Source organism: Mycteria americana, chromosome 9, assembly GCF_035582795.1.
Source record: "Mycteria americana isolate JAX WOST 10 ecotype Jacksonville Zoo and Gardens chromosome 9, USCA_MyAme_1.0, whole genome shotgun sequence".
NCBI classification, from domain to species: Eukaryota; Metazoa; Chordata; class Aves; order Ciconiiformes; family Ciconiidae; genus Mycteria; species Mycteria americana.
In genome coordinates, this window is record NC_134373.1 from 1,735,124 (window position 1) to 1,758,155 (window position 23,032).

The 23,032-nt window shown below is 40.4% G+C and overlaps 1 protein-coding gene across 2 annotated transcripts in view; it reads right to left on the reverse strand.

Annotated features, from left to right (window-relative positions):
* Positions 1-22,075, reverse strand: part of TRAF3IP1 (TRAF3 interacting protein 1) — a 45,140-nt gene extending 23,065 nt beyond the window's left edge. The window contains exons 1-8 of one of the 2 annotated variants that reach the window (XM_075511748.1): positions 21,874-22,075; positions 20,967-21,035; positions 16,553-16,714; positions 14,521-14,661; positions 13,889-14,359; positions 12,609-12,686; positions 5,584-5,659; positions 65-163 (exon numbers count right to left, since the gene is read on the reverse strand). In XM_075511748.1, the coding sequence (XP_075367863.1) occupies positions 65-163; positions 5,584-5,659; positions 12,609-12,686; positions 13,889-14,359; positions 14,521-14,661; positions 16,553-16,714; positions 20,967-21,035; positions 21,874-21,996 (1,219 nt within the window). In that variant the 5' untranslated portion in view covers positions 21,997-22,075. The remainder of the gene's footprint in view (positions 1-64; positions 164-5,583; positions 5,660-12,608; positions 12,687-13,888; positions 14,360-14,520; positions 14,662-16,552; positions 16,715-20,966; positions 21,036-21,873) is intronic. The other variant, XM_075511749.1, reaches the window with a different exon arrangement.
* Positions 22,076-23,032: the final 957 nt, after the last annotated feature.

Below are 23,032 nucleotides of genomic sequence, written 5' to 3' on the forward strand. Positions count from 1 at the left end.
CAAGTTTGACCCTGAAGCACTCAAGTTAGACTTTCCAAGGCAGTCAAGTTTTTATTCTCCCTACCTTTCTGTTTTATTGCAAGTCCCGGTTCAGCTTTCTCTTGCAGTTTAGCAACACTGTCCTCTGAAATCCTATCTGCCACGCTCTTCGTTTCCACAGCTCCTATAACAAAACAGTTTATAGTCAAATGAAACCAAAGATACAGTAAAAATTTAAAATAAAAAGCCATGCTAAATACCTGTTACACTTACTATTTCTTTAAGGGCTATCCTAGTTTAATAAACCATCTTGAGTGTAAATAAACAACATTCAAAGTTCACAAAGACTTTTTACATGACCACTGATTGAACTCCTTATGTTACTGCAAACTAATGACAACTTCTTCAATTCAGAAATGATTTACAGATATTATTTATTAGCCTGATACCTGGTGAAACAAGGCAATATTTACCTAATAAAGCCTAAGTAATTGCTAAAATACACAATACTGTTTGTATACTACTTGGAATGCATAACGCCCTTGGGTTTGTTTCAAAGGCTTTAGCTTTAAACACATTTCATATTAAAGCCATTAAGAAATTTCAAGCAAGAAAAGCTGATTTCTGGTAGCTGAACTCTGCAACTTGCTGGTAATGCCACATAAGAGCCTAGTCCACAAATGCTGTTCACTTTTGATGCTCCTTAAAACAGTTTTATTTAAAAAAAAAAAAAAAAAAAAAAAAGACAGACCATTTCATCTGCCAATTATCTTAAATTCATTCCCCCAGTTACAATAGGACGATGTTGACAAAAGCAAAGTAATACACAGTGGAAGAAAGCTGAAATATTAGGTATACATCTGATTTCTAAATTATCTGCCCAGGGAGAAGAGACATTCAGGGTGGAGGGATGCAAAGGAGAACGATTCAGCGCCATTTGTACATCATACCTGAAAATATACCTGTGCATTGAACACATGTGGTCAAGTGAAGTTAAACTATTCATACAGTTTATCAAGATATGTACAGAATGGGTAGAATATTTAGCTTTAGTCTTACCATTAAAAATACTATACACACACACCCCTTCACTTGGAGTAATATGTTAAGTTCTCACACTCCTCAAAATGCAGCAGAAGCAGAATAAATTCAGAAATAGCCAAGATTACAGATACAGAGAGAGCACGCGTGTTTAAAACAGAGGTACCCAAAGCACTGCCCAGGAACTGAACCCAGCACTTCCAAATCTCCTTAGCTGCAAACAGGTAACTGTAATGCAAAGGAAAAAGAACAGATTCACAGGGCCCCTATCTAGAGCTAGGACACCTCAGGTAACATTTGCACCACCAGAACAAATGAGGAAACAGTTTTGCTAGCACAGGAAAAGATTTACTAGATAGAACCCTGCCTAATCCTTGCGTTGAAACATCCAACACTTCCAAAACCAGCAATGAAATTACTGCAAGCAGCATAAAGCTGAAGTTTTCAGGACATAGCAATCAATACTCCTCCACCCGTGCCACAGGAAGCATCCACAAGGATATATAGTCCATTGCAGCAGAAATGCCAAGTTCTACTAGTTTAGGAGGAGATTAACACACAGCAGAAAAAGATCAACCAGCACTTTCATTTACCTGTGCTGACTAAGGCCAGGATGAATTGTCATTTAATAAAACTGAAACTAGCGTTTAAACATTCATCACCAACCTATACAGCAGTGCTACAAGTTACCCACAATTAGCAGAAAAGCCAAACCAACAGTGGGAAGTAAAGCACTTTACTCCACCATTTCCATTTAGAAAGTAATTCAGTGTCTGAAAGGAAACCTGTTCAGATCTCAATTAAGAGCAACTGCAAGTTTAAAAAAAAAAAAAATGTTCAATTTATCAATTAACTTCTAAATTAGCAAAAAATGGTCTCTCTTGCACAATACAAGTTTTGCTGCAAGGCATGTTGCAACTATAAAAGCAATCATTGCCTGAGTAGTAATAAATGTAACATTAACTGTAAAAAAAAAAAAAAAAAACAAAAACAAAAAAACCCCAAAACATTTGCTCCAATACCATTAGGAATTTGTTCATAATAGAGGTGAGCAAATGCTGGTAATAACTTGTTTTCATTACCAGGATAGCAAATATACCCGGTTTTGCTTAACTAGTCCTCCATTCACCACTTCAGTTTTTATTTATTACAAGTTTAGTCATGACACTAGCCCTTGTGTGTTCTCCTGTTGTGCATTTATTTATCTCCCAGTTAACAGAAAAATACAGAAAGCTCTGATCATCACCACCAGTAACTACAGAGAGCAGCGCGTAACAGGCATCAGCGTAGCTCCAGAAGGTTTTTACTCCCCTCTGGATGACTTACTGGAGCACCTCTGAGCCTTACTCACCTACTGCAGCCCTGCTGCATCAGAACAAAAAGAGGGCTAACGCTCCAAAGTCTTTATCACTTCGGTAAACTGAAATTTGAGTGCGCTGGCCTGCTGCGTCATGAAAAGAGGAGTATTTTAAAGTATTTACCTTAAAGCCAAAACACAGGGTAAGTCATTAACTGTATTTCATTTATCAGAAAAACTGGACCCTGATTTTAAACAAGGGATGATCCTATAAAATGGGGCATGTCTGGTCACTGTAGTTTAGTGCCATAAAGGCTATAAAACAAATATTCAAATCTTGGGAAATAAAAAAGTTATAGGATCAGCTAAGGATCACTAAGTAGTAAAATAAGACTACATTTAATGGAATCCAGACGGTATTTTTCATCTACAAAATTATTAAAACCTCACAGCACCTAAGTACATGAGATGTGACATAAAATTTTCAATTTTCGAGCACCAACTTGAATTGAGCTCCTAAGTCAACAGATATTCATATCCAAAGTACCAGATCTTTCCCAAAGTATTTAAGGTGCCTAAACATCCTTTTAATTTTTTCCCCCAAGTCCTTTTGAAAACATAGCTATTGGTTGATATGAAAACACTACCCAAGCTCTGATATAACTTCAGTATTTTGCCTCAGACACGTGGAAACCTATTAAAACACAAACCCAAAGAAAATGTGGACGCTTGCAAAGACACAGCAACACGCAATCTCTTTACATAGATTAAAAGTAGTGCCATTGGCAGATTAAGTGTATGAAGATCTTAGTGCTTCATTAGTCTAAACACTATGCCTTTAGCCAGAATTAGCTATTTAACAGGTATCAATTCACAGCTGTTATTTTATCTTCTGAACTGAGATGTTAAACTGATTTATGTACAGTGACTTCTTCATTAGAAATAAAATATCAGCTCCCAGGGCACAAAACCATTGAAAGAAAACTTGATTCAGAGTAAATAATCAGGACACCAAAATAGGAGTAGGAGGGAAAAGCACACTTAAATACAGACAGAAATTGCAGTTACACTGTCGCTATATGAGCTCCAGTTAGCAGCCAGTTTTATTCCTTACCCACATGTTTCTCTAGGCTCTTCCTCTTGACTTTCTTACACAAAGGGCTAGCACTACTAAGTTTAGATTCCTTTCTTCCTGATGTGAAAGTATTAAGTACTTGGGATAATCTGAAGAGAATCTAGTTTCCATTTAGCATGCAAATACAATATTTAATCACTTACATACAAAAGCTGGTGACATAACCAATTGCAATGAAGCACCTTAACAGATAAATAATTTACTTATTTGTAAAGCCTGGCACAACTGTCTATTATATTCAGTTAAAACTATCTCAGGCCTAAAATCTTCACTTAAATCTTGTCTAAAGAGACAAAGAGAAATGACTAATGCAGGTGCAAGGCAGATGAGGAGGAATGTTTATTGATGATCGTACCATTTGTTAAATAGCTCCAGCCAACAAAGACTCAGAAGAGGCTATCATCCAAAGGCTGGTAAAATGGCCTGTAATCAATACAGTTACAGTTGATATCAATCCACTTCCTAATGGGCAAGCACGGATACCACTGATCTATTATCACAAGCGCCAGTCTTGACAGACTTGGCACCAAAGCAAGCAGAAGATGATTACAGAGCTACCTCCTCACCCGCTGCCTAGACTCACGTGGCCAGGATTCAGTCTGGAGTCCTGGCACTGCACGCCCAGCCAGGGTGGTGGCCACATCGCTACCAGGGGCGACTCCTGGCCGGCACAAAGAGATGGGCCTTTTACAGATTCTCGTTTCCTGCTCATTCCTCGATAACAAATAAATATCTGGCCTTCCTTCCCCAGCACTCTCAGCAGAAATGCTACAGGTCCTTACACATGGTTGAGCTACGGTGGAAGAGGACGTGGGACAGGATTTAGTCCTGATGATACCCAGCATGATACCTTCCCTGTTCCAACTCAAATGACAAGGTCCTAGCCTGACACCAGTGCGGGTGCACTGTTGACCACAGCTGTAATGACAGACATTAGAGAAAGTCAAAGATCTACAAACATGTGCCACTGTTTCAATAGTCCGAGGAATTTTCTCTAGTCATCAAATGCCAGAGGTTTTGCTTAACACCTTATCTTCACCTGTTCTCCAGCTTACACCCGGAGTATTTTAAGCGTCTCAAGCTATGGAAATCACTCAGAAAGGTTTGGCTAGTCTTGAATTCAGCCAACCATCTTTTCACTGAAGAAACCCCAGAAAGTTTAACACAAATGTGGATGGTTTAATGTACTGCTTATCAAACAAATAGCCAGGGAAATTCCTTTTTGCACTGGCCAGAGCTCAGTTAATCTCAGGGAACATTCCGGGGGTTTTTTTGTTTTGTTTTGTTTTGTTGGTTGGGCTTTTTTGACAAATACGATCTTTTCATTTATAAACACAACATTTCTAAAGACCAAACACTCGGACTTCAGATCCTTGAGAAACAACTGAAAAATTCAGAAAATAAATGAAGTTTGGATTCCTTAGCCAAATTTAGGAAGAGCACTCTTCCCAAATATTAGTAAGCGATGAAGTTACAAATTCAGGGTTCATGGCTGTATTATTTATCCCTACAGGAAAGCACATCTTGCCTCACAAAAGTCTTTCATCTTATTAAAACAACTTAAACAACATCTTCGGTCTTACTAAAACAAAAACACTGTGCTGACTATTGCTCTGCTTTAAACATTTAACAAACCTTTACATGTGACTTTACATAAAGGTAACGTGCAATAATTTTATCAACTCATACATACTGTCCACTAATCCTCAGTGACAGAAAAAAAAAATGAACAAACAAACAAAAAAACCCCACACAACCCAAAGTTTTGCAATCCATATTTGTCTAAATTTCCTAGATTATTAAGCAAAGAAACAGTTCTTGTGAAACTAATAGAAAAAGAAATAGTTGTAGACCAACTAAAAAGCCCGTTCAGAAAGAACACAATAAAAATCAAGAGCAGGCTGAATTTCTATCTGCAATTCTGGATGAGGAACGCGAGCAAACTGAACCAAGTACCACTTTCTATGTATCAAATCCATGCAGAAAAATTGCCTATTGGAGTCATAAATGCAGACTGGGAGTATAAAACAAGCACTGAAAATAATAAACACAGATATTTAAGTATTTATGCTATTCCTATTCAATAAGCCTCCAGCATATTTAATAGAAATAATATCCTCCTTCTAGTTACCTTCTCCTCCGGGTCTGGCACGTTGCCTTGATCCTTTTGTTGAAGGCTGCCTTGATATTCCTGCAGGAGTTTCACTCTTAAAAAAAAAAAAATAAAAGCCCACAAATTTATATAATAGTATATAAAATAATTATATATTTATATATAAAATTTACATTTTTTTTTATCTATATGTATTATACATAAAAATATTCACTTACAAACTGACCTACACATATAACATTAAGAATATGTCAAGTCTATTTTCCTCAAAGTCTGCAGGTATTTTTCCTGGAAACATGCTAGCTATTTTCTGTTAAATGAATCTATATGATTAGATTTCATTATTGTAAAGACAACTTCCACATGTGAACTAAGAGTATCCAAGGCAGAGCGATCTTGTGAAACCTGTAGAGCATCTATGATGCCACTGCTGGTCTTGGCATCAATGCTTAGCTACCAGTGAGCTACCAAAAGGAATAAGATGCTTACAATCACCTATATGTTTCAGCTACATCAGATAGAGAGCTCCTCTTTAACCTTCTGGGAAGTCTTTTAAATTTCATTCCAAACTAGAAGCAAAGACTAAAAAACTGTGCCACTAGACCTGCATAGTCCTTTACTCAAATGGCAACTTTCCTGGACAAAGACCCTGGACAAACTAAGAAATGGGTCATACCAGAAAGTCCAGCAAACAAGCAGTGGATGATCTGAAGGTGCAACTGGTACAGGCAGGAGGATAAGAGTTCAAAAGTGGAAAAGATCAAACCAGGGGAAAATTCAGGACACTTCTGAGGACTCTGACCTTAGTCTGAAAGTGATTCAGAGAGGCCAGGAAATGAAAGCAGGCAAGCACACACAAGAATTATTTTGTTTTCTCTGGATATAGCTTGCGCTGCCTGAAGTCAAGAACACCAGACTGACAATACTTTCTGCAAAGGCACTATGTTGCAGAGGGGCAGGTCCGTGAGAGCTACCACTACCGTAGGTAAGGTATACTACAGATTTACTACTACCTGAAGCACAGCCAGGGCCCAGATGCCTCCAGAGAAGGTGCAAGGTGTAAAGGAGGACTCCTGCCAGCCCAACAAAACTCCTGGGTATGGGATCAGGGTGGGAAGGAGGCAGACCGTCCCCTTACACCAATCCTGGCTAGCAGAAGGGGCAGATTTCTGCTTACGTGTAGACTGGAGGATGGAGCCAGCGAGGGGATCTGGCCCGCTACGCTCACACGCAGGGCTTCCCGCTTCTTACGGGACTGTACATACTAATAAACCAGTAGCTTCCAACAAGCCACGCGTGCTTCTAATAACTGTCCTGTCCTTTTACCTAACTCCCTGATTTCATTAGCAACATTTGTTGCTAAAGAGGAAGCAGCCACCTCTGAACACAACAGATGAAGTACAGGTGATTTATAGAACACCGGTTTATGTTTCTGTGCCTTCTATCCCTATAAAACATCTCTGCATCTTATTCAAAATCCTGAAATATGTTTCGCACCTCACAGGACTTCCTCCTTATCTGCTTTTTTGTAGGTTGTGTGAATTAACAGTCCATGCAGTTTGAATCCAAGATTTATTGCCAGCCCTGCTGATAATGTCGATATTGATAACATAAATGGGAATTACAAATTCTTCCATTTCTACGCAAACGTTAACATTATAAGTTCCAATAACCCGTTCGAGAAAATCGTCAAATTACACAACGTAAAACATTCATTTTCCATAGTCTCTTGCATATAGGACAATGGACCATACATGTCGCAATGGAAAATAACACTACAAGATGTTTAAAAATATAGGATACTGGTTAAGTATTTTTACTCAAACTACTTTAGGTGACCATACAAGAGAAACATCCCACCTCTACAAGCTTACAACAATGTACCCACTGGCCCTGGAGACACAGCTACGTGAAGGAGGGGAATGAAGCTGACATGTCAGGAACATGGTGATAAGTCTGCTTTGAAGGCAAATGTTGCTTTTTTATATGCTATACATATAAAAGAACTATACAAGCTATACAAGAACTTCAACAGAAGTTCTTGACAAACAAAGGGGAAATGCTTATTAACAACAGATAATGACAGCGTGCAACTGGGATAAACTGAGAAGCTGAACCGTTTGGAGGTGCTTTATAGGAAAGTGAGCAGTCTACGCAAGAGTCAGCTTCAACAGTTAGTTTAGGTCCTTTAGAAACTACATCTCCTTCACCTCCATGACTGTAATACAACGTGCATGCTCAGAATTTCAGGTATTCGATCAGCCAAAAGAAATCCCTACATCGCACGCTTCGCAAAAATCTAGCCAAACGGAGAGTCTACGGTCCTGCTTTGACATAAACTAGTTTTCACTTGCACTATCTTCACTGGCTTATTACAATTATTATTCGACCCACAACCAGGCCTACCAACACTTTTGTTTCACTCTTTAGAAAATGCTGGCATATTATAAAGAAAAACAGACAGAAGTCCAAAAGGCATAGCTAATATTGAAGCGGTTAATCTTAACCTCAGTTCATCTTAATTACTACCATCTTTCACAATCACAACACTATTCAAGGAGCAAAAGTAAAGCTTATATACCATCAGAGTCTGGCTCTACGGGCCCGCAGGCCACATCTGGTACACTCAAACTTCAGCAGCTCTTGGGGTGATGTAATTATTAGCACAGGTGGGGAAGGAGTTGAGAATAGGTGCTGAGGCTTCTGGAGGAGCTCATTCAGTCATTTATTTATGTCAGGTAGTGACTACAAACACCGCTTAATATTTTTGTAGAGCCACATGTGCACGCTGGCAACAGGTGCAAAGTAAAAGTTAAAATTTAATCACTATGGTAGCACACAAAAACATAAATCCCACAATATTTATAACTAGAGTCTTTCCAAAGGGAGATAAAATAGGTCATTCTTCTTCTTACAAATTCATGGGCTCCAAGACTTTGAAAAGCAGTCACTGGAACCATTAAAAAGAAATCTTACACTTCATCTCACACCATCCTGGAAGAAACATATTAAAGTGGAATCCTAGATGGATGTATGCACACTTCCCAGTTTTGAGGAATTACATTTCTATTTGGAGAGGATACAGCAGCCTGCTGTAAACTGTCCAATCTGCTGCTTTGTCCTCATTATTAACCTTTAAATAGGTTGACTTTTACTTTAAGACATAAGAAAAAGGTGATTTCTAATGTTTCAGCAGGTCAAGAAGAGGAATATGCTTTGAAAAGACATCCTGCCAGACTGCTAATTCCTCCCCCTTTCCATACAACAACCAACCTCTATATTCATGAAAGGATGTCATGAGCAGTTTCTATCAGCGGCTTTTATACCGCTCTCGGAACCAATTCTGTACGTGCCTAACATACATCTCCTCTAGCCACGGCCACTCCGTGCATCAACAGTCAAAGGCAGAACAAACCCTCCCACCCAAGCGAGGGAGGGGGACAACTCATTATATAAATGGGGTATATATAAATATATACACTGGGATTTCCCCCCTTTAATTCATCAGATCTGCCGATAGCTCACTAATAATAAACAAGAATTAAGTCTGTGAATAGGAATCTAACTCAGCCATCCCTCCACAATGTTTTGGATGACTTCTCTTCTAATTAAATCCACAGTGCCAGGAGGTATATTTGCACATGTAGTGTAAATAGTATGTATATTTATATAAAACTTCTGTATTTATAAAACTACATATACAAATACACTTTTTAATTTTATGCAACAGACTATTCCTCAGCAAATGAACACAGCTCATTTCTAATGCTTTTACTGCAAGCTATGTATCCCTCCAAGACTTTCTTTGCTCTTTCCCTCAAACGGTCTTTATTCCCAGTATTTATTCCTAAAACACCTATCATTATTAACAGGCATAATTTATATAGTGTGCAACAGCAACAAGGACAGATCTCTGTTTGCTAAGGTCACTTTGCTGTGGTGGTAAAACTTATTAGGAAAATATCGATCAATTATCTTTTCCTCAAATGAAGGCTCGCAAGGTGGTGTTCTATTGGTGTTAGCTTCTGCTAATTAAAACCTTTCAAATGCAAAAAGAACTATTAGAAAAATCACGCTTTTTAAAATGTAAGTTTTAATGATGGATTTCTATTACATGAGCCAGTTATGAATAACTGACACTAAAAAGAGAGGGTCATTCACAGCATCGGAACAAAAATATTTGCGCCATGTCCAGCAGATTTCCATGGAACAATTCTCTCTGCTGCTTCTAGGGCAGTTATGTCTTTTTTTCATTCAGTAGTTGTTTCACTATGTAGTCAAGATGAGTTCCAAAAGAAATAGAAGTTCATTAGATATGACTTAGAGGCTGATTCAAGTGACCAGTTCCAGAGCAATACAGTTTGTAAGGCAAAAATAAAAGTCATTATAGAAGTGGCCAAAAGTGACAGGATATTACAAAAAGCTTTAGCCAAGAGTTTCGGCAGCCATCTGTAAAATGGAAGAGACTTTTCCAACGTGTTTGGCCTTAGGGGTAAATGACATACCTGTTCTGCAGCCACTTTCCTATAAACAGCACCATACGCTCAGAAGCTCTACAACCCCAATCACCTTTTGTCAAAAGACGAAGTTATCTTTATTATTTAGGAAGTCAATAAGTTATGTTACGAAGCGTCCATTTTAAACAAGACTTTTACCTGAGATGGACTGAGAGCTAAGAGAATATAACTCAACTTACTCTGACCACAAACAGCATGGTATGCAACAGCTAGCTTCAAAGCAGCAAGTAGTCTTCTTTTGATTGCCATGTGTTAGCCAAGTGTCTCTTCTTAATTCCTACTTATACTTGCTTTCTTTTGGTTCCAGAAAATTATAGATACTTACGTGATGACTATTACATGCTGGGTAACATACAGAGTTTCTTTAGTACCAGAAAAAAGTCAACCTGTCAAAATTTAAGTATCGTTTTAAAGCTGGCCTCTGATAATTAGCAGCAAGAAAAATTAAGACTTGCATGAATACAGCTAGAATCTTGTTTAGACTCCTGATCTCATAGGAGCAAAGTCAGAAACTAAGCTTTAAGTGATAGCTTTGCTGTACATGTAGAATATGAAAAAAAATAATATAAATTAATGTGTTCTCTAAAGTAAATGCAGCACAGAAGCCATTCAGCCTGAAATTCCACAGACATCTCGAATTAAAAGTTCCCATTTCCCCACTGCTTTTTCCCCCACTGTTTCCATGTTCTTACGCTGCCAAGCAGCGTGTCTGAAGAAAGGGCCTAATTCAAACACAGAAGAAGCAAGATGAAAATCAAGTGGAAGACAAATAGCTCATAATGCCGTGAAGCCACGTAAGTCTAGGCTTGGAAAGAAAGAGAAGCCACGTAAGACTAGGCTTGGAAAGAAAGAGAAGCTGCGGCTAGGAGCATGAGGATAAAGAGAGCAGGACTAGGAGCCAGGGGACGTGGGTAAGTGAGCACGACAGGAACAAACCAGAAAAGAAGAAGAGGCTAATCCTCAGGGCAGAAAAGAGTGGGTGACCTGTTAGGCACTGGCATATCAGCCATTGCTCGAGAGGGGGTGCTTCAAATTGTTTCACTTATATTATATTTACAAAAAGCTAAAGACAGATGCTGAAGATTTATTACTTATGCAGCAGAGACTACAAACTATGATTCAATATTCTTCATGTGCATAAAGACATAAACTGTTTCCCTTCTTTTTAATACACTTGTTTCACTGCCACATGACTTAAATGGAGTTATAGTACTTTAAATCAGGGTAAATCCCTGGAAATAAAGGCATTACACTGCTGTGAAACTACTGTGAGGACAGGATGATCAACCCTAGTCCATTAGAATTCATTTCATGCTGGAATTTCCTCTAAATCACTTTGTGCAGCTATCTTAGCTCTCCAGCTCTAAAAATTCATTGGGAACATTTTCATTTCATTCCTCTCTTCCACAGTCTTAAGACGACGACCATTTGTCATGCACTGGTCTAGAGTGCGTGTTTTCATCACCTAAAAACTAAGCAGCATCTACTGTTACGCAAGCAAGCAGAGGAAAAGCATGTCATCTAGATTTAAGGTAATAAACCCACATGCCTTGGAATCACTCCCAAAAGCACTTAAGACGGGAAATGAAACTTTACTGCCCCAGTGTATTATTGTGGTGCCCAAGAGCACTACGATAGTTTGGGATGAGGCTCAGAATTTCCATTAGAGACCCAATTTGCAGGACGTTTAACTTGGCCATGAACATTTGCTTCAGGCTAAAAACTATTTTATAAGCTCTCCCTCCAAGTGCCAATAATTTAAAAAGTTTGGTTGGATTTAAGTCAAAGAATAGCTATAAATTTGTCATCTCATGTAGAAGACACGATGATGTCAGTGGCCCATAGACTCTCAACAGAGACTCCTGCTAGACTTGGGATCCTGCCTATTTTTTCCTAGCCTGAGCTCCTTTAGGTTAATTTATTGAAGTCTCACTCTTTAAACATTTAGCCATATGGCTCCATAATTCCCCATATTGCCTCAGGTCATCAAGAAGCAGCAGATGCAGACACAATGGTATCACAAGCAACAGCTACTGTTCAGAGGCAATCAGTGAGCTGCTATTCTGCCCTACTATCATCCAGCTGCAAAACACAGGCCCGGACACAACATTGGACTCATTTTCTTTCCAAAACAGTAACTTCTATTACAGTACAAAAAAAAAAACCAACCTAACAGCTTTCCAGGAAAGATTCAGAGAAATAAACAGAAAACTTTGATAAAGTTTTGATAAAAACTTTGATAAAAAAAATAAATATTTTTTCTGACTTACCCAACATATCAATACACAGAAATAAAATCTGTAAAATTAAGTAAACCGAGTAGACCTTTTTGTCCAAGCTCAGAGAAATTTAAAAAAAAAAAAAATTAAAAAAAATAAAAAAACCCAGACAAGCATCTATTTTACAGCCCTAAAACTTGTCATCTACCTACCTTTCAGTCCTACATTCCTTTCACGCAGACTCCCAAACCATTCTAAAATGCAACGCTTTCAATACTCACCTTCCCAGATCTTCTATACTACTAACCTCGTTATCTGGCTGGCACTTGCTGTCTTTAGTGGGCCTGTGCATTTTTCTAAGCGTGGATTCCTCAGAATCTCCGGACTGAAAAGAAATGAATTGCTTTAGATTCAGCGTGCTGAGAAGCGAGCTACTTACCTGAATAACGTGAAAGGAGAAATGAGCATAGAGTAGAACTGAGCACATTACAACGGTATTCTTGCCCATCTACCTGCCCTCTTTACCTTGCCTCCCCAGCGCAGGAGACTAACCGAGCAAAATCGACAGTTAAACATCATTCTTTCTGAGTGATACCAGGAAGGTAAGAATCTTTAAGGCCAGCAGACAGGTACTGACAGAAGTGCTTTCTCACTTCTAACAAAATTAAACTACCCCCTAACAAAAGCACCTTTGATGCCCATTAATCCCAAATTTCTACCACGAACCAGCACGCGACAGAACAGAAAATGAGAATAGGAAATATTTAGAGGAGGAAGAGAGAAGATAAAAACAACAACAAAATGAAAGGCAATGAAGAGATGGCTCTTAAGGTAGCCTTAGGACTTCACACTGAGAAGGTCTGAAGTATGGGGAAATGGTGGATGTGTTCCTTCTCAAAGATGCAACATGATGTGCAGAGTCCACTGCAAACAGAGCATCCTTGCAAGAATCTAGATGGGCTTCCCAAAAGTTCTTTCACGAAAAAAAAAAAAAAATCAAGCTGGAAGCAAACAGCTTAATCTAGAAAGCCAGAAAAAAACCCCACAGATGTACAGCTCCATCCTGTGTGTCCTGCTACAGAAGTAAGCTCAGGAGAGGTACTAATGAGTAGTTATGGCCCAAAGGAACTCTCGTCAGCCCCATCTTCCCCAAAAGCTGGCTATGGCTGCAACAACAGCATGCATTACTGGGAAGACACATGAGGATATAAGTACACAGTTCCAACAGTCGCTGCCACCCCTCTCTGCCAAACATAATGTAATGTGATCAGGAGAATTCAGACATGCAGAGTTCCGAAAAGAAACTGCTGCTTAGATGTTCAGGAAGCACAGTCAGATGAGTCTGATGGCTCAAGTCAAGATATATCATGACAGAGACATGAAGTTACACACACGGCCTCAGTCACACTCTTACCAGATCAAATCCACACCGACACTTTCACTTCATGAGAGTAATTGCTGTTAAAGAAAGTACTTAATTGTTAAACGAGCAGAGAATACAAACATGCAAGGTCATTATAACAAATGTTCAGTCCCTACCACAAGCATGCCAAAAGTTATCGTTCTCTGAAATAAGATTTCAATTACCTTTTTCTCTGCTTTATCCTTTCCATGTTCTCTCAAATCCTCCCCATCTTTTTCTCTGTCCCTTTGTCTATCCCTTTCCCGATCTTTTCCTCTATCTCTGTCTTTCTCTCGTTCTCTGTCCCTAGCCTTATCTTTGTCTCTTCCTTTCAGTCTGTCCTTTTCTCTTCCTCCTTCATTTTTTTTCTCTCTTTCCTGTCCTTTATCACGCTCAAGATCATCTTCTTGTTCTATGTCTCCTTTTCCCTTGTTTTTTTCTGTTTCTCTTCCTTGCTTGGTTGTTCTGGTTTTGTTTCTTTCCCTTTCTTGTTTTTCTCCTTCCTTAAAGGTATCTCTTTCAGGGTCTTTGTGCCTGTCTTCATTATCCTTCTGTTTATCACTTCGCTTTTCTCTTTCTTCGCTCTCTTTCAAATCTCCCTTGGGTTTTCTGTCTCTGCTTGAGCTTCTGTCTTTAATTTCAGTGTCTCCTCTACCCTAAAAAGAAAGTAAAAACTAAAAATTAATTCCAATACATGGCAACTCTATCACACAGTTACTTTCCACAGACAACAATGCAAGGTAAAAAAAAAAAAACCACCACAATAAACCAAAAAGAGCGGTAGTCCCTGTACCCCACAAAAGTTACAAATGCCTACCTCTTTATCTCTATGGCTTTTTTGTTCTTCTGGTTTGGATTCTCTGCTTTCTTTATCTCGAGATTTAGAGGACGGAGGTTTCCCTTTAGCATCAGCTCTTTCCCCAGCTAAGACCCTTTTTACAGCAACATCACTGGAGAGCTGCAAGGAATAGAAAAACATCGTTGAAATAAGTAAATTATGTTATTAAATATCTCCTGTCTTCCTATCTCTGTCATCAACTTGACTTGGGGTTTTTTTTTTGGGGGGTGGTGTTTTTGTTTTAAATAAAGCTTATATTTCTTCTCTTTTGGAAATACTCTTTCACAGGAGTAATAACGCTCCTTTATGTCAAACACCTCCTTGTAATTCTTGTAATAATTTGATTATATGTGCCAGAGTTATATAAATATATGGTGCTTTTTATGTATTATAGCACAATAGCAATTCTCATTGCAACAACCTAAGTATTTTTCAAAATGGTAAGGTAAATGACTGACAAATCCTTATAACCACAACTGCTGGGTTGGTTAAACACTCTTAAAAGCACACTATGTTGTATTTGCATCCACTGTTAGGCCACTCCACTTTCACCTAATACTCGCTCAATCAGCAACAGTCACTAAAGAAAAGAAAACTACATTAAGAATGACTTTCAATAAGCTGCAGTTACAGTGTTTAAAAAGCTTCTGCATCTAGTTCATTTGTTAAGGCAACATGCAATTACTAACTAGATCGTTTAGACAGCAAGTTAACATCATGTTTTCATGTCCAAGTGGCAAAGAGTTTGACTACACGAACAAAAAAAAAGAAAAAAAATCATCACATTGCCAGGGAATTCTTCCTGAAACAGGAACAGCTTTTAGATCACTAAAACTGATACTGCCCTGGGGGTTGACTCCTTTTTCTCTCCTGGTTTGTAAATGCAAAACTATGAATTTTTGTGGGTTTTCACATTTGGACACTAACTTCTGCACATTAGCAACACTTGCCTAAACTAAATAACGCCAAGTAGTGTGCTCAGCTCAGCACTAAAAATATCAAGCTAGAGACTGAAGGAAATCTTTTTCCCAATGCACATCAAGCTTATGTTTCACAATAAAAGCCAAGGGGCTAATTATCTTTGCTCAAATGGGTAGACTATATCCTCTGGATGTTAAATCTCACCACAACGTTCTACAAGCCATTCCATCAAGCACATTTTCAAACTCGTCCAGTCTCTGTGCATATGTGTATCAACTTCCCCCTTCCTGATCTCAAGAAATTCATAAGGAAGAAGCTCATAGCACTCAGCTAATTCAAACAAAATAAATTTAAATTAGTAGATTATCAGACAAAGATAATCCAAACTAAACTTGCAGACAGCCTGTAAACACTGTAGTATTTCACAGTTAATTATACAAAATTTCTTCACACTCATTCATTCAAGGGGTTTAGATAATACCTTTGTATTTCAAAATACTCTGTAACACCTATAAGCAAAGAATCCCATTACTTTTAATGCAACAATTATTTTAAGAACTGCCCCTGCAGTTATTTTTAACAAGTTGTCAAATTTCTCTTTTGCTGCATTTCCACATTCAAAAAAGTAAAAAAAAAAAAAAAAAAAAAAAAAAAAAGGCAGCACATTAGGAAAATTACTTTCATTACAGAATTAGAGATTTGACTGAAATTTTAAAGGAGATAAAGTCACAGGTGGCAGCATCTGTTCGTACAATTAACGTGTCTGCATCCCAAAGTTTTAAAAGTTCTGAAGCTTCATATTGTTCTTCAAACCTAATAAATGTTATTAAATGACCAATGAATAAGATGAAAAATAAAAAACAGTATACATTGAAGGCACTAAAATATCCAGAACATATTTGAATGGGGACCTGGCTCAAACTCTGCTAAGGATCATATACCATCTATCCGTTGTCACTATTGTAAGTGGTGACCCAATGTGTATCTTGTGTAATTAAAAGTAGCATACGAGTGTCAATAAAGTCTGTTACAAACAAGCTCTGATAATATATCACTATGTGTATAAAATATATATATAGTAATGTCATACTTTATTTAAGCAACACTTCCCAATTGCTTGAAGAAATTCATTGGTTTTCTCAGGTTCGTGTCCAGCCACAACACGCGCTGGTCTTACTGACAGCGGCTCTCCTGTTACCATTACAACAGCATCGATTGCCTTCTGAAGGAAGCTGATTTTGGCATCTTTATCCTGGCAAAAGAGCAATTAAGAAATAATATTGAGACTCCAAAATAATTCCACACACCACCTAAAGACTAGAAAAATTCTAATGAGAGGAATAGTTGCAGAAAGCATCCGTACAAGAGCAGCACGTGGTTTGTAAGGTCAGGAAAGAGGGCTGCCCCTGATTTATAGTTAGCTATTTATTTCTGATTAAGAAATGACAGCTTTGATAATGGATGAACACTGAACTGGAATGACCGAAGTGAAAGTATAACTTTGTCTTTTTAATATGTTTATCATTTAGCTCCAGTGCATTTTAAGATTGCTATAAAACCCTTGGCACTCTATTTTCAAGCATTAAAGAAGATAAAGTTTTGTTTAAGAAATGATTGCAAGTATTACCAAAAGAATCACTAAAGAGTTATAACAGGACTGTTACAGCAGATATTGCTCAGAAGGACAGTTCTTGCCCTGAATATTTTTCAGCACAGAAGTCACAAAGCTATGGGACTTACAGGAGGGACTTGCATGCTTGTACGCATACTTTACAAACCAGACTTAACAGTGAGTAAAGAAAACATACGAAGACGGTGGGAAAGGAATACAGGCACATGTTTTTATCTCTGCAATTACCAGATGTGTTTTAGTTTTATAATTATACTTAACAAACAACTTCCCCCAAGTGTCCTTCAGTAGAGATGATGGGTTTTGGTGATTATGCAAAATCGTAAGAAAAAAATAAAGACAAAATAAACCAACCCCCACCAAGTAAAATTTTATTGGAGGGTTCCTGGCCCAGAGAATGAAATCATGGTGTGAAGTCTCTGCAGCTGCAGAATACTCGGGGGGGAAAAAAAGGTTTTTATTAATAAAACGTAATAAAATTCAAGGAATATGTACCAGGCCCAGCACAGAAGTCTACTCACTCATCCTTTACAGTCATGAGTGGAGATAAAGAAAGTCTTTTACTAGCCTATTAAAAAGTAAACCCATGTGAGAAGAATTCTGTATGTGTGTTTTAATAGGCATCGGTTCAAAAGAATATAAACTACAGCATTCAAACTGATCACTGAGAAGTGGACCACTGCCATTTCAGTTAATGCAGAAGAGGAGCAATTGTAATTATCCAGTAAAACACCTGATTTTGCACTGCGTTTACTGTCTGAGAATCTCAGGTGCACAGATCCAGAATGACCTGGATCGAATTTGACAGACGTACCGATACAAAGGAAAGCAACAGAAGCCAGTATTTCCTCAGCTGAGCAAGGCCAACCCTCTTTACAGGCCATCTGTTAGCACCATCTACCCCTGTGGCACTGGAGCTTAATAGAGCTGTTCATGTGTTATGTCCAGTCCCAGAGCCACTCTCCATAAACAAGAACTGGGTTCTGCTGCAAGCACGTGAATCATAGTTAAACGCGTGGGAAGACAGTCTCCAGAGTCAGGGTACTTCCCGTCTTTGACTCCTCCAAAAGGATTAAAACAAACAACTGCCACATAGCTGGGATTTTCAGATTGTCTCCATTAACATCAGGAGCATTTCACCCTCACCAGTGCTCCCTGCATTCAAAAATAAAAAAAAGAAAGGAAGGAAATACTGCAACCTTCTATTAAAATAGTTGTCCATCCTTCCAAGGACATATGCAAGCTATTAATTTAGGGAAGGAGACAGGACACTATTCTAAACCAAACAAGTTTTCAAATAAAGATCCAAAATTTTCTCCTACATCCTCATCATTTTCAGCAGTTACATTATCAGTGAGTTCTGTCCATATAAGAAATCCTCAAGAACCCAATGAGAAATCTACAGCTCCTACCTGCATCAGTAAATAAAGTTCTATCAAAATAGAAACAAACACCTGAAACAGTGCTGAGAGCTTAAGAAAATATTTTTTATTGAGTAGCTTTCAAACAAAGGTATCTCCACTATTCCAAGTGGTAAGACTTTTTATACATATAAAAAATGTAATGACTTTTTAATATATATATATAAAGCTGATGTGGAAGATTAAAATATCAAGCCTGATACCCAATCTTTCCATTTACAAGAGAACAACTTTTTACTAGTCAGAATGAGACGAACCTTCCTGATAAACACGCAGACAGCAATACTATCCAATGTAGCTGTCCTCATGCTTTGCATTTCCCTTGCATCTCTCTTCCATTGGTGGCTTTGACAGTACATCCCTGAAACAAACTGGAACTCGGTGAGGTCCACACGCATATTCTGCAGGGCAGATTTGGCTCGTGGGATGCTTCCAGCCTGCCTCCCACCTCTTTCTATGCAGGAGGAGGGGACCAGCTACCCACGCAATATGTGTTATCCCAACAGTGGAGACATAAAATGTAGCAGAAAAGAAACAGTGGGTACTTTAGGACCGCACTGCTATGTCCAGGTGGGAGAGGCGAGTCGAAACTAGAAACGAAGACAGTTGCTGCACGTACGCGTGCATGACGCAGCGTAGCATGTAAGGGGATGTCCAGACCAGGAGCCGGCCCCAGCCGCCACAGAGGCTGGACCACGAGCTTTGGGCTTTCCCAATTTCAGTCTGTGCACCTCCTGATCTGCAACAGCACAGCACAGCCAGCTTGTAAAGAGCAACTGTCAATTTTTCCCAGCCCACAGCAAGCAGACTGTGGACTACGGCACTGGGACTATTTCACAGTGGGTACAAACCTTTTCTTTTTTCTGAAAGCGTCTTGCCCGTTCCAAGTCTGTGCATCTACTGCCAGATCATCACACCAGATGAGTATCATTCCCTGGAGTTACATAAAGCAGATCACCCTCGGCATAGACACATACACAGCTATTCACAACATGGACTGCGGCTGCTGCTCTCAGACTCTAGCTCTCTGTGGGTAGTTTTGGTCTCTGCATAAAGATTACTCTCCTGATTTTCTACAACTCCAACAGAAATCAGAGTAAGGAAGCATCCTGTGACAGCCAAGTCTTTCTCCTGACCAGCGTCTTGAAAAGAGCTAGAGACATTTTCCCCCACATTACAGCATTTTGATCTCCTCTGCCTGAACTCTTGAAAACCGTGATTTCGTGGGCTGCGAAAGAAATTCTCAGAGAGACAGTCAAGATCGGCACAACTTCACAGCTATCACAGTATGTAGGTACAAACAAAGACCTACTCAGGAGTTGCTAGGAAATCTGCTTTTTCAATCCACAAATAAAATGCACGGTGCCCTCCAAAGAGGCAGCATGTGCTAAGCTACTCTTCATCACAGAAACTACTGACAAGCTTCAACAGGGACAGTACCAAGAAAAACAACAATCCCTTGTATAACTAATTTAGATTTTAGTCATCCCACCAACAATAAGAACAGTCACAGAAATAAACGTACATATCAGATCAATAATTAGCTGCAAGAAGTGTGTAAAGCATCCATGCAACTGGCTGTACGGGTGACAAGCCAGGCTCATAGACCTCATACTTTCAGTTGCTATGTTAAACAATCATCAATGGACGTAGCTGTCTAACTAGCAACATACAAACACTGCGTTCTTTGCCACGAATAAGCGACCAAAGTTTCCAGTCAAGTCAGTAGTTGAAGTCAGCATCAGCTCAGCAAAGAGGCAGACAACTGAAGAGCAGCAAAGAGACTAAAGTCACCCTTGTACTTAAGAAAAGCATTTTTCAGTAATAACATCAACCTCCCTCTTTCAGTAATTAGCTATTTGTATACTGTAATAAACCTATTGTGGAATGCATATAATCGACAAATGCCTCGGCAAGTCCTGGGATATTAAGCAAGAGTATTTACTGTATAGATGTATACAGTATATATATGTGTGTGTGTGTATACACACACACACACACACATATATAAAGCAATAAATATGGAACCATACATTCCATTGAGAGACCACAAGACTCTTTAAAAAGCCGTGTGTGGCTTTCTAGTGTTTGTGATTTATTATCAATGCCTAACTACTTCAAGGCAATCTTGCTACATAACGCTTCTTTTCATCTGTAACACAAGAGGAATTTGGAAACCTAGACCGGGTCATAGATTAGCCCTCCCTCTTTAGAGATCTTCACAGAAACAGTTCTTTACACACAACAGCTTGTTTGTGTCACATCCACAAATGCCATCTATACGTGTTCACCCCACGCATAATATAACCAACAGGCAATAGCTTTTACAGTGTCTTCACAAAACTAAAGACGGGTCCCTGACATTGAACGCAGAAAAGACCAGGAGTACCTTGTGGCAAGTTTCAAAGAATACTACTATTACAGCTAAATAAATAAGGAAGTTTCATACCCACCTTAACATTATCTGATTTCAATTCGAAATCCGTGTAAAGTCCTTTCATAAAACCTGTCACTCTAATTACCTTCAAAACAGAAGAAAAGGAGTAAGTTAAGAACACGTGAAGGCCTCTGTTCTATAAAGCTTGTGTGACCATAGGAAATATGGTGGCCTTATTTGCTTTCAGACACGATACCTCGCTTAGAACTATTGCTAGAGCAGGTTCAGAGGTCTGCTGTGTCTCTGAACAACGCTCTGGAACAACGAGACTTAATCCTTGCTTACGGCTCACACCTCCCTTCCTATTTAATTCCATCTTCAGCCTTGATGGTTAGTGAATCTGTGAGATTCACAACGTAAACACCAGCATATGCATTTTAAACGTGGCTCTGCATTACTTGCTTATTGACTTCTTTACATGTGACTATATATAAAAGCAGCAGCTCAGTGAATATAAAAATTAAGGCTTTTTTTTTTTAAATGGGAGGTGGAAAAACAACCTACTAGCAGGTTTCACGAAAGCTCAAATCCACAGCAGCCTGAGGGAAGGAGTCAGAGCCCTCGCCTGGTCTTAACCACCACCAGCCACCCTAAAAACCCCGAGATTCACTCACTGCCCTAAAACCCCCGAGATCCACTCGCTACTCCGAGCGTCCCCCCTGCAGCAGTCACCTGCGGGCACCGCCCACCCTGCGCAGGCCCCGGGGCCCCGGAGAGGTGCCGGGGTCCCCCCCTCCCGGCCGAGAGAGCGCCCAGGGCCCCGGGTGTCCCCCGGTAGAGCCCCCCCCCAGCCCCGCGCCCGGGGGACCCCCGCCCACCCCGCGGCAGCCACACCCCCGCCCGCCAGGGGGCGGCGGAGCCGGCAGTCAGGCCCTGTTGCCTAGCAACAGCGGAGCGGGCCCGCAGGCCGGTTCCCGGCCCACCTCAGTGATCACGTCGTGCAGGTAGCGGAAGGGCGGCTTACTCAGCAGCCGGTCCGTCAGCGGCGGCTTGCGGATCACTCGGCCCAAGGACTCCTGCGTCCGCCGCACCACCGCTTCGTTCATAGCGGCGGCGGGACCGCGCCGCCGCCGCCGCCGCCGCCGCCGCCACCGGCGGCTCCGAGCATTCCCGGCCTGCCCCGCGGCGCAGGGCGCCTCACTGCGCAAGCGCAGAGCCGGGATAGGCGGTTGCTAGGCACAACGCGGCCCTAGCAACCGGCCCGGCGGCCTGGTTAGGGCCTGTCCTCCCCCGCCCCGGGCCTGAGGGAGGGGACCTGGGATCAGCCCCAAAGCCTCTCGTCCCACAGAACGAGTCGCACCCCAGCCCCTTCTTTGGATAATCAGCAGATAAACAGTGCTCAGGAACTTCAGTTGTATCTTTCCGGTTTGGTTTGTTTTGTTTTCTTGAAATAAAGAAGTAAAAAGTAAGAGTGACGGATGGGGGAGAAGGAGACAAGGTCAGGAATGCCTGATCCCGCGTCACGCTCCATAGCAAAGCCAGGCCACGGCCATGAAAGAACAGCACAGGACCCGCAGCACCGTCGTGGTCTCCTGCAGTCCCATTCCCTCCAGGCAGCAAACTACACCCTCCCTGCCACCCGCTTCGTCCTCGCCCCATCGCAGCCCTCATCGACAAGCAAAAACCTGGCTGTGCCCCAGCCTCCACATCGCTGCCAATGTGCCTGACCAGGTTTGGGAACCTGAGAAAGGAAATACTGCTTTTCGGCTTGGCCAGTCGTGACCATTGATGTTTGAAAGCTGAACTTCAACGGGGCTGCATGGCGGCTGTGCTGCCGTGCTTCAGTTTACAGCTCCAGCTCGCCTGCCTTGCTGAACAACCTTAGAAGAATGAATCGGATTTAGGAACAAAAACAGTCACGTTACAAAGCACATTTATCTGGTATTAGTTCAGGCAAGGACAGAGGTTATTTTTTCAGCGGAGGAAGGGAAGCGGACGGCTTCCACGCTGACCGGGTAATTACACCTGGGCTCCTGAGAGCAGGTGGTTGCAGGCAAGTGAGTTGTGTCTTCCCCCAGCCCAACACACTGGTGGGTTGATGAGGTTCCCAGACAGGCTGTGACTACAGGATCTGGTGAGCCT